General features: G+C 40.8%; 1 protein-coding gene across 4 annotated transcripts in view; it reads left to right on the forward strand.

The window, feature by feature from the left end:
• ccdc191 (coiled-coil domain containing 191) overlaps nt 1–11,757 on the forward strand; it is a 58,099-nt gene that overhangs the window by 14,665 nt on the left and 31,677 nt on the right. For all 4 annotated transcript variants that reach the window (XR_010018352.1, XR_010018353.1, XM_063050980.1 and 1 more), the window contains exon 9: nt 8,360–8,597. Coding sequence is in view for 2 of the 4 variants with exons in the window: in XM_063050980.1 (XP_062907050.1) it covers nt 8,360–8,597 (238 nt within the window). In the remaining 2 variants the exon portion in view is untranslated. The remainder of the gene's footprint in view (nt 1–8,359; nt 8,598–11,757) is intronic.

Consider the following 11,757-nt stretch of genomic DNA (forward strand, 5'->3'; position numbering starts at 1 on the left):
CTCTCCTCTCTCATTAACATTTTGAACATTTCTCCATTTGTCTCACTTATCTCTCTCATCAGCATCAATCTTCTGATAACTTGGTTTGTCGTCACACAGAAAATCACTTCTTCATTCTTCAGAGGACATATGAGTATGGATATTTTGCAAGAAAGCTTAATTAAACAAAAGTGCATAATGTTTATAATCATACATTTGCTGTAATAATTAACATACCTAATATTATAACATTACAATGTGACTGCAAGGAGCATCTGCTCTGACTGGTGTCATTACTGGTTTCCTGCTCTTACGAGTAACTGAAAGGACATTAGACCATAAGACAAAGGAGCAGAAGTCGGTCATTCGGCCCATCGAGTCTGCTCCACCATTTTATCATGAGCTGATCCATTCTCCCATTTAGTCCCACTCCCCTGCCTTCTCACCATAACCTTTGATGCCCTGGCTACTCAGATACCTATCAATCCCTGCCTTAAATACACCCAACATACATCAAAGTTGCTGGTGAACGCAGCAGGCCAAGCAGCATCTATAGGAAGAGGCGCAGTCGACGTTTCAGGCCGAGACCCTTCATCAGGACTAACTGAAGGAAGAGTGAGTAAGGGATTTGAAAGCTGGAGGGGGAGGGGGAGATGCAAAATGATAGGAGAAGACAGGAGGGGGAGGGATAGAGCCGAGAGCTGGACAGGTGATAGGCAAAAGGGGATACGAGAGGATCGTGGGACAGGAGGTCTGGGAAGAAAGACAAGGGGGGGGGTGACCCAGAGGATGGGCAAGAGGTATATTCAGAGGGACAGAAGGAGAAAAAGGAGAGTGAGAGAAAGAATGTGTGCATAAAAATGAGTAACAGATGGGGTAGGAGGGGGAGGTGGGGCCTTAGCGGAAGTTAGAGAAGTCGATGTTCATGCCATCAGGTTGGAGGCTACCCAGACGGAATATAAGGTGTTGTTCCTCCAACCTGAGTGTGGCTTCATCTTTACAGTAGAGGAGGCCGTGGATAGACATGTCAGAATGGGAATGGGATGTGGAATTAAAATGTGTGGCCACTGGGAGATCCTGCTTTCTCTGGCGGACGGAGCGTAGATGTTCAGCAAAGCGGTCTCCCAGTCTGCGTCGGGTCTCACCAATATATAAAAGGCCACATCGGGAGCACCGGACGCAGTATATCACCCCAGTCGACTCACAGGTGAAGTGATGCCTCACCTGGAAGGACTGTTTGGGGCCCTGAATGGTGGTAAGGGAGGAAGTGTAAGGGCATGTGTAGCACTTGTTCCGCTTACACGGATAAGTGCCAGGAGGGAGATCAGTGGGGAGGGATGGGGGGGACGAATGGACAAGGGAGTTGTGTAGGGAGCGATCCCTGCGGAATGCAGAGAGAGTGGGGGAGGGAAAGATGTGCTTAGTGGTGGGATCCCGTTGGAGGTGGCGGAAGTTACGGAGAATAATATGTTGGACCCGAGGCTGGTGGGGTGGTAGGTGAGGACCGGGGAACCCTATTCCTAGTGGGGTGGTGGGAGGATGGAGTGAGAGCAGATGTACGTGAAATGGGGGAGATGCGTTTAAGAGCAGAGTTGATAGCGGAGGAAGGGAAGCCCCTTTCTTTAAAAAATGAAGACATCTCCCTAGTCCTAGAATGAAAAGCCTCATCCTGAGAGCAGATGCGGCGGAGATGGAGGAATTGCGAGAAGGGGATGGCGTTTTTGCAAGAGACAGGGTGAGAAGAGGAATAGTCCAGATAGCTGTGAGAGTCAGTAGGCTTATAGTAGACATCAGTGTAAGATAAGCTGTCTCCAGAGACAGAGACAGAAAGATCTAGAAAGGGGAGGGAGGTGTCGGAAATGGACCAGGTAAACTTGAGGGCAGGGTGAAAGTTGGAGGCAAAGTTAATAAAGTCAACAAGTTCTGCATGCGTGCAGGAAGCAGCGCCAATGCAGTCGTCGATGTAGCGAAGGAAAAGTGGGGGACAGATACCAGAATAGGCACGGAACATAGATTGTTCCACAAACCCAACAAAAAGGCAGGCATAGCTAGGACCCATACGACACCTTTAGTTTGGAGGAAATGGGAGGAGCAAAAGGAGAAATTATTAAGAGTAAGGACTAATTCCGCTAGACGGAGCAGAGTGGTGGTAGAGGGGAACTGATTAGGTCTGGAATCCAAAAAGAAGCGTAGAGCTTTGAGACCTTCCTGATGGGGGATGGATTAAATACACCCAATGACTTGGCCTCCACTGCCTCCCGTGGCAACAAATTCCACAGATTCACCACCCTCTGGCTAAAAAAAATTCTTCGCATCTCTGTTCTGAATGGGCGCCCTTCAATCTTTAATTCATGCCCTCTTGTACTAGACTCCCCCACCATGGGAAACAACTTTGCCATATCCACTCTGTCCATGCCTTTCAACGTTCGAAATGTTTCTGTGAGGTCTCCCCTCATTCTTCTAAACTCCAGGGAGTACAGTCCAAGAGCAATCAAACGCTCCTCATATGTTAACCCTCTCATTCCCAGAGTCATTCTAGTAAATCTTCTCTGAACCCTCTCCAACATCAGCACATCCTTTCTTAAATGTTTGTAGGGAGTTTGGGATTGCTGAATAAATACTGTTCTGCATTACTTATCACAGGACTGGGTATTAGATCAGGCTACTTGACTAAATAGGAAAAGTTTGCTCTCTCCCTGCTTGACATATGCACAAAATGAGATGGTCATCTCTCAGGTGCAAAGTTGCAACATTGCTAAAGCATTAAAAGTAAAGGCTGTTTCAAGGAACATACCTAAAAGATCATGGATGAACCTGGAAATAATGTGTACGAAAAGCTAATTCATGTTAAAGTCTGCTTTTACATTAGCAGGAAAATGACATAGTGACATTTTCATGAAATCTGTTCAACTTCTTATAGATTTTAAAATAGTGAGAATGTCTGAGTTGCCAGACAGAGTAGGTTCTAAGAACTTATCTGTTAGTTCAGTAGGTATATTATGTGGCGACATTAAAAACTCTAGACTTAATTTGCATTTCTATATTATCAGAACATAAGAAATATAAGCACATGTCATCCATTTGGCCCCTTATGTATGCTCAGGCTAAAGATATGATTATGAAATATATTTCATCTATGTGCTGTACCCTGCACTAACTACATATCACTTGATTTGTTTAATATCTAAAAATCTGCCAAATGATCTCTTAAATATACAATGGATTCCAATTAATTGGGCCATCAGTTAACAGGGGCAGCTATTTATTTGGGACAACTCTCAAAGAACAAAAACTAATCAAGAAAATAGTCGGGATTCCTTTCATTTATTTGCAATGCAATGCCACTTAATTGTGGACAGTTTCTAACTAGCATCAGTCGCGTGCACTTGCGTAGCCATTAGACATGACACCATGCTTAGAGTGAACAATTTAGAGTCAATTGCATGTATTTATGTTGAAAAGCAGTAATTTTTGCCACTGATAGTTGGTGAGAAATAAGCATTAAGACAGAGAAGACAGAACAGTGCAGGACAGCACAGGAGCAGGCCTTTCAGCTCACAATGTTGTACTGAACCAGCTAAAAATCAAATCAAATACACCCAAACACTAATCCCTCCTACCTACACAAGGTTCATATCCCTCCATCTTCCTCACATCCATGTGCCTGTCTATCAGATCTCCCCTCACCCTCTGCTGCTTCAGAGAAAACAACCCAGCTGGGTCCAAGTGCAACATCTTACGTTTATCCAGGTTAAACTTCTTCTGCCATTTCTCCGCCCGTATTTGCAACTGATCTATATCGTGCTGTGTTCTTTGCCAGTCTTCTACATTATCCACAGCTCCACCAATCTTGGTATCACCCACAACCTTACTACATTTTCATCCATTCATCTACATCCACCCATCTACACTTTCATCCAGGTCATTTATACATCACAATCAGCAGAGGTCCCAGCACAGACCCCTGTGGAACTCCCCTAATTACAGATCTTCAACTCGAATAAGTCCTTTCAACCACTGCCCTCTGTCTTTTATGTGCAAACCAGTTCTGAATTCAAATAGTCAACTCACCACAGACCCGATGCACCTTAATCTTCTGGATTAGCCTCCCGTGAGGGACTTTGTCAAATGCCTTACTAAAACCCATCCACTGCCCTACCCTCATCAATCGTTTTCATCACCTTGTCAAAAAACTCAATCAAGTTGGCCATGCTAGCTCTCCTTAGTTAGGCCATGGGTTTCGAAATGCTCATTTATCCTACCCTGAGGAATTTTCTCCAGCAATTACCCTATAACTGATGTGATTCTCACCGGACTATAGTTTCCATGAATTTCCCTTGTTCCCTTCTTAAATACAGGAACAACGTTAATCATTTACCAGTCCTCTGGGGCCTCATCTGTGCCTAGAGAGGAGACGAAGATACTGGTCAAGGCCCCAGCAATCTCTTCTCTTGCCTCTTTTCTTTGGTAAATACTGAAGCAAAGTACTCATTATGTACCTCACTTGCATTCTCCACATCCAAGCAAATGTTCCTCCCCTTATCCTTGAGTGGTCCTACCCTCTCTCTAGTTATCCTCTTGCTCTTGATGTATTTATAGAATGCCTCGAGATTCACTTTAATCCTACTTGCCAAGGATTTTTCATGACCCTTCCCGGCTTTCCTAATTTCCTCCTCTAGTTCTTTGCTGGCTTCTTTATACTCTTCACGTGTTTCATTTGGTCCTAACTTCCGAAGCTTTACATATTTTTGTTTTTTCTTCTTGACTAAATTTATCACTCTTCTGGACATCCAAGGCTCTCTTATCTTTCCATCCCTGTCCTTCCTTCTAACAGGAACATACGTTTTCTCTACACCTCAGTTGTTCTTCAAACACCCTCCTCATGTCTGAACTGTTTTGCTCACTGCAGTTTCAAGCTGGGAGTGAAAATGAAATGATCTCACTTCTTCAAGTTAGGAACAAGGGAGAATTTGAAGGTATTGACAACCATCTTGAATGTTACAATGAAAGTGGAGATTTGGAAGGTACAATTCTCGGAACCATTGTATGAAGCAGTCCATTATCTGCACCAGTGTCTGCGCTGATTTTGTTTCATTTACAGTCAATCAAAAGACAACAGCAGCATACACCAGATGAATTCCTCTGTCAATAACTGTTAGGAACTAATACGCAGGTTTTTACTACTATAACGTATTGGTAGTGTCCTAGTTTGTTCTGTACTTAATTTAGATAAATCATTTGTTACTCAGTTAAAAATAGTTTGTCTTTTTAATATCTTTTTAACTATTTACATGAAACCGGCTAATTTGGGCTAAAATGTACTGGTCCTGATATGTCTCAATTAACCGGAATCCACTGTACTTGGTGATTGAGACACTACAGGCCACCAGAATGGAGAATTCCAAAAAGTCTTCACCCTCTGGTTGGAGATTTTCTCTCTCATCTTTATCTGGAGTGGATCTTTATTTTGAGATTGTGACTCAAAGTTTCAGACACCCTAGACAGGATGTCTGTTGGAGATTTTTTCCTGAGATGGTATGTATATTTTAATTGCCCTGTGTAAGGATGGGCAGAAGCAACTGGGACACCCCTAGAGAATGTTCTACATCAGACAGTACCTAATGACTCTGCTCTTTGCTGTGGATTTCCAACATTCATTGTCCTGCCATTCCATTCAAACTTAGTTCACTGGCATCATGAAGTGTGTTCCATGTCCAGTGTGATTTCACTAGATCCCACCCCTTCCCTCCACCATTTATTCCTGCTATGACTTAAATTCCTCTAGCTTTGTCCCAATATTTGATACAGATGCCAAACTGTTGTATAGTAATTGATTTTTTAATTTATTTCATTAGTGTAAATAATTAGTATTGGAATTGTTAACACAGTGTGTATGATTTGCATTGTGTGAACTGTATGTCATTCACTTTTCATTCATTAGAATCAGGAGCATCTATTGACCCCCTTTGATTTATTTTGTTTCTGAAGCCTGCTGTGACTTCATTGCAAGCAACTTGCTTAACATTTCTGTTTCCCTGATGGTAACAATGATGCTTATATCTTGATGATGAGCAGAAGGAGGTAGAACCTAACATTGATATATTCCTTTTGTTGTTAAATGAATATCAAGCATTTATCTGTTCTGAACATTTATTAATTGCATACCAAGCTAAGAAAAGTTAGCTTACAGTAGCAAGTGACTGTCAGGTTAATAGGTGCATTCTTTGAAGTATTGGATTTTCAACTCAGAAATAATGTTCTTCAGTTTCAAATTGACACTGCAGGTTTTAAGCGTGGGAATTATGGTGACTTCATCAGTTAACCATTGACCAGAATGAAAAAAAAATCTGAAAATGCTGATGGACAGAAATAAAAAGAGATGAAACATTGGAAATATTCAGCAGGTCAGATCAGGCAGCATTTGTGGAACGAGAAAGAGAGAGTTGGCAGGCCTTTATCTTCTGAACTGGAAAAGTGGGGATTCAACACATCTGAAAGTGCATTGAAGGAAGAGGGTGGAGAGGACAAAGATTTTCTTATATTGGTTGGAGACTAAGAGAAAATGAAATATACCGAGAGATGTTGGATAAAAGAGAAAGATAGTGGCTGGATAATTGCCATGTTGAGGGCAGAAGTAAAGGGATGAATGAAAATGAGAAAATTAACAACACTGTGCTGGAACTGTGTTTCGGAAATCTTTTTGAAACAAAAGGATATGCCAGAGATCTGGCAAAAAAAACTCAAATTAATTTGAAGTTAATGATCTTTCTTCAGAACTACAGGTCCTCTGCCAGGTTATGAGTACTTGACCTATAGGTACTGTACATACAAATAAGCATCCAGGAGACCAGGATGCATGGGGATGGATTTGCTAGCTGCTGCAGGGCTGGAGGCAATTCCTGCCAGATTGAACAGGGTGTTTCCGCATGCCTTCTCTCCAGGGCAGAGTCGAGCAGAGCTGGAAATGCTGAGCAGACTCACCTGCTCACTCAGTGAGTCAGTGAGGCTGTCTGCTCTTCCTGCCCCTGCTCACTCTCCTATCACAGTTAATACTGTGCTTTCCCCCACATGACACTGCTCATTTCCAACTTCTCTCCAGGACAGAGTTGAGCAGAGCAGAGCTGGAAACACTGAGCAGACTGACCTGCTCGCTCCCCCATCACAGCTAATACCCCACACGATACTGCTCATTTCCAACCTGAGGCGACAAACCATTCTCAGGAATGAAACCCTGTTATAACCTGGTGACCTCCTGAAGACAGTTCTAAAACTAAATGGAAAGTCTGGTTATCTGAAGTAGTGCTGCTCTTCGAGTTTATGTAGGATCCATTAAAACAGTGAAAGAGGCCAAGGACGAAGGGTCAGGGTGAGATAGAGAACTAAAATGCCATGCTCATTGTTGATCTTAGGGGCAGAATGGAGATCTTCTGCAATGCTCATGTGAGTACCTAACCCAGTAACCTGAATCAAAAGCGCAAGTCATCACTGTGTTACCTGGAAGGAGCATTTGAATCCCTGGATGAAGGGAAGAATGAAAGGATAAATATCACATCATCTCCAGCCTTTGAATGGGAACGTGTCATATAACGTTAGTATTTGTACAGATGGAAAATTGAAGCACCAGCTTGAGGAGAGGGCAGCCTCTTTGGAATGGTGATAAGAAAGGAGGAGTGGAAGACCTATCTGGCAGGATAATATCATTGAAGATGGCAGGAATTGCAGAGAAGGCTGATCTGTTGCATATGGAGGTTCATAGATGGTTGGATAATGCGTAAAAGCAGAAGAAGGGGAAATGGAAAAGAAAAAGTTGAGAGACTGGTGTCAGCTGCGTCATGGACGTGGTGTTGGACAGAAAGAAAAGGAGCAGAACCAAGATTTTAAGAAATAAGTTCTGTTCAGTGCTGACAGGTTCACCAGCACAGTGTTCATATGGAACATATGACCTCTCTGAAACAGAGGTTGGTTTGCCAAACGGCAGTAAAGCTGCCTTCAGCAGATTTGATGATAGTGTTAAGTTGGTCCAAAGTGAGCAGAGGGCAGGGGTGGGTGGGGTTAGGGAGTAAGTGCAGCACAACATTTGGCTCCTATTAGAAGCGTGGCTGTGTGAATTTATAGTTGGAAAATATTGCAGAAATCATTCTCCAAATTATTAAATAACCTGAATCGCTATTTTTTGAAGAGCAAAATATAAGAGTCAATTTCTTTTTAGCGTTATGCTGACAAATATCTCAATTGTTACAACGTTGTCATTAGGATGTCTCCAAATGATTTGGTGATAAGATGACATATTCATTATGGTACATTTACAGTTATTTTGTTTCTGTAACTATATTAAATACTTTTGAAATTAATACAACTGAAACACCATTTCTGTACGCAGGAAGAAACAACTGGCAACAGAATGTAATCGGAAATACAGGCTCAGGTACTGCTTCACTTGTTGGCTATTATGGTGCAAAGCAGAAAAAGAAAAAAGAGAATTGGAGGCACGAAAAGAGGAGACCAAGCAAAAAATGGCAGCACTATTGGATTCAGCCTCTTCTGGGAAATTGTCAGCAGTTTCCAGAGCATCAAGAATTGAATGTGAGTTGCAGCAAGTTGTTCCAGCTCAGTATGTGGTAAGTGGGGCTGAAATGATCATTTAAATTTCATAGATGTGCAGAGTATTTTGATACAAATTGAACTATATATCAAAGTCGAGTTTATGGTCATATGCACAGTTACAATGAAAAAATTACTTGCAGCAGCATCACAGGCAAATAGCATCAAGTCGTACATTCTCCTCACTGCTGCCATCACAAAGAAGGTACAGGAGCCTCAGGACTTGCACTACCAGATTCAGGAACAGTGACTACCCCTCAACCATCAGGCTCTTGAACCAGAGCAGATAACTTCACTCAGCTTCACTTGCCCCCATCATTGAAATGTTCCCACAACCTATGGACTCACTCCAAGGACTCTTATCTCATATTCTTGACATTTATTGCTTATTTATTATTATTATTATTCCTTTTTTCTTTTTGTTTTTGCACACTGGTTATACACACAGTCAATGTGGTCTTTCATTGGTTATGGTTATTGGATTTATTGAGTATGCCCACAAGAAAATGAATCTCAGGGTTGTATATGGTGACATATATGCACTTTTTGATAATAAATTTACCTCGAACTTTGAACAGAGCATCATATAAGCAGCATTTACAAAAAATATATAAATTTAAACTGTACGCTCTTTTTTTACAAGAACACAATTTAAACAAAAAGACACAGTTCATTTTTGTGTAATGTGATCAAAGTGGTTAAATGTATAGTGTTTCTTTAAAAATGAAGTAGAATTGCAGTTTATACTTGGCCAAATAACTGATAAAATTAAATAACAGCCAGTTAACTTATTATGTGACTATTTACATAAAACCTGTATGTTATATATTCCACACAACAAACTGAAAGGATCTTGAGCCAAGATTTTTGTATTCTAATGGACAGAAATACTAAACAACCGTTTCTTAAACTCTTGTGTCAAATAGTTAGCAGCAAGTCACCATTATTAATTCTAGTATCATCAAGCAAAATGGATGGCCAGCGCTTAAGTACACAAGGTGTTTGTGCTCTTTAATGTAACTAAAGTGGAAGTAAGTAATAAACCATATTTACTCCTCAGCGAAGGAGAAGGATGATGTTCATACCCATTCAGTTTCATTCTCATTCTCATTGCTTTGCTCTAGGCAACACAGTTACTCCTAAACTGGACAGTTTAAAACAAGATGGCCCCAAGCCTAAATACCTTCTGCCATTAGTTCACAAGAAGACAAAGTAAGAGCAGAAGTAGTCCATCAGGCCGTTCAAGCCTGTCCTGCTTTTTAATATCGTGAATGTCTGTTCTAGCCTCAACTCCTCTACAGTACCATTTCTTCAATCACACTGCCTTAATCTGTCAAATATTTATCCATCTCCATTTTAAGTACTTCTATTGATCCAGCTTCCACCACCTACCAGGCAGAAAGTTCTAGAGATTCACCATGCTCTGCAGACGACATTTCTTAGTACCTCAATTTTAAATTAGCAACCCTTTATCTTGTTATTTCTCTTGTTCAAGACTGGGTTATTTTCAATAGTGGGACAATGCCTACTCGGTCAAGCCCTTTTAAGATTTTATAAATTTGACTATGGTCACTCTTATTCTTTTAAACTCCAAAAGATACAAGCCCAAACTATTTAATTGTTTTTGGTAGACATCTCTCTCATCCCAGAATCAGCCAGGGGAATCTCCCTCGTACTGCCTCCAAGGTTACTATTGATTTTAGGTAAAGGGGCAAAACTATACATAGTATTCCAAGTGAGGCATCACCAACTTTCTGTTTAATTGCAACAAAATTCCCTATTTTTAATTGTCAACTGTACTTTTTTCCATAAATGCTGACTCCCTCCCTATTTTTAAATTTCAGCCCCTTTGCAATGGTGGCCAAAATATGAACACTTGCAGACCAAAACCGATCCCTGTGGTACTTCTGTTGGAAATTATTCCATTTATTTCAACTTTATTTCCTATGAGATAGTCAGTTTTCAATCAATTCTAACATACTTCCTCCAATATCATGAGCTTTTATGCAACAGCCTGTTACGTGGCACCTTGTCAAATGCTTTTTGAAATCTAATAGCACTACATCTACAGTTTCTACTCTACAAACTCTCCAATCAGACCCTCAAAAGATTCAAGCCAATGTGTCAAACTTGATTTCTCTTTCTTAAAACAACATTGATCAGGTTTGAATATTGAGCCATCAGTTAATCGGGGCAGCCGCTTACTTGTGACAACTCCTAATTGATAATATAGTCGGATTCCCTTTGTTTATTTGGGACACTATGCCACTTAATTGGGGCAGGAGACTTGCTGCACACTTTCTAACTAGTGCCAGTCACTTGCACTTGCTTGGCTGATAGATACACTCTGTGCCTCAGGCGAACAGTCTGTTGCATGTGTTTCTGTTCAAAAAGCAATGATTTTTGTCACTGATAGTTGGTGAGAAATAGCAGGAAGGCAACTCAGTGTTTTTCTCACTCCAGTTTCAAGCATTCAGGGTTGGAGATGCAAGAGACGGCCAGGAGTGTAAATGAAATGATTTTGCTACTCCAACAAGTTAAAAGTACGAAGAAGTTAAAAAATACTGAATTTTTCATAGTTTCTATTGTGAGGGTAACATCTTAAATGTTACAATGAAAATGAAGATTTGGAGCATGCAATTGTCGAAAGCATTGTATGAAGTCAGTCCATTATCTGCATTAGGCATTTGCACTGATTTTGCTCATTTACAGTCAAAAAAATGAGTCGATGTTAGAAACTAATACACATTGTTATAGTACTGCGGTAGTGTTGATAGTGTTGTAATTTGTTCTGTATTTCATTTAAATACATTATTTGTTACTCAGTTCTCTTTTTTATACTTTATTAACTATTTCCATTAAACTTCAGCTAATTGTGGCAGATGCTTAATTGGTCTAAATGTATTTGTCCTGATGTGTCCCAATTAACCGGAATCCACTGTATTCATCTTTCCAAAATGAACAGCTATTTCCTCATTGATTATTGACTACAGCATTTGTCAATAATAGCTGTTAATCTAACTGGTCTTTCTCCATTTTTGACCAGGGAAGTCACATTAATTGTTTTCTGGTCTTTTGGTACCCTCCCAGAGTACAGCAGGTTGTGAAAAAATTCGATCAGTGGGGTCCACAATCTCTGCAGCCACTTTCTTTAAAATTCAAGCATGCAGTCCATCG

The sequence above is a fragment of the Mobula hypostoma genome, chromosome 6 (assembly GCF_963921235.1).
Source record: "Mobula hypostoma chromosome 6, sMobHyp1.1, whole genome shotgun sequence".
In the NCBI taxonomy this organism is placed as follows: domain Eukaryota; kingdom Metazoa; phylum Chordata; class Chondrichthyes; order Myliobatiformes; family Myliobatidae; genus Mobula; species Mobula hypostoma.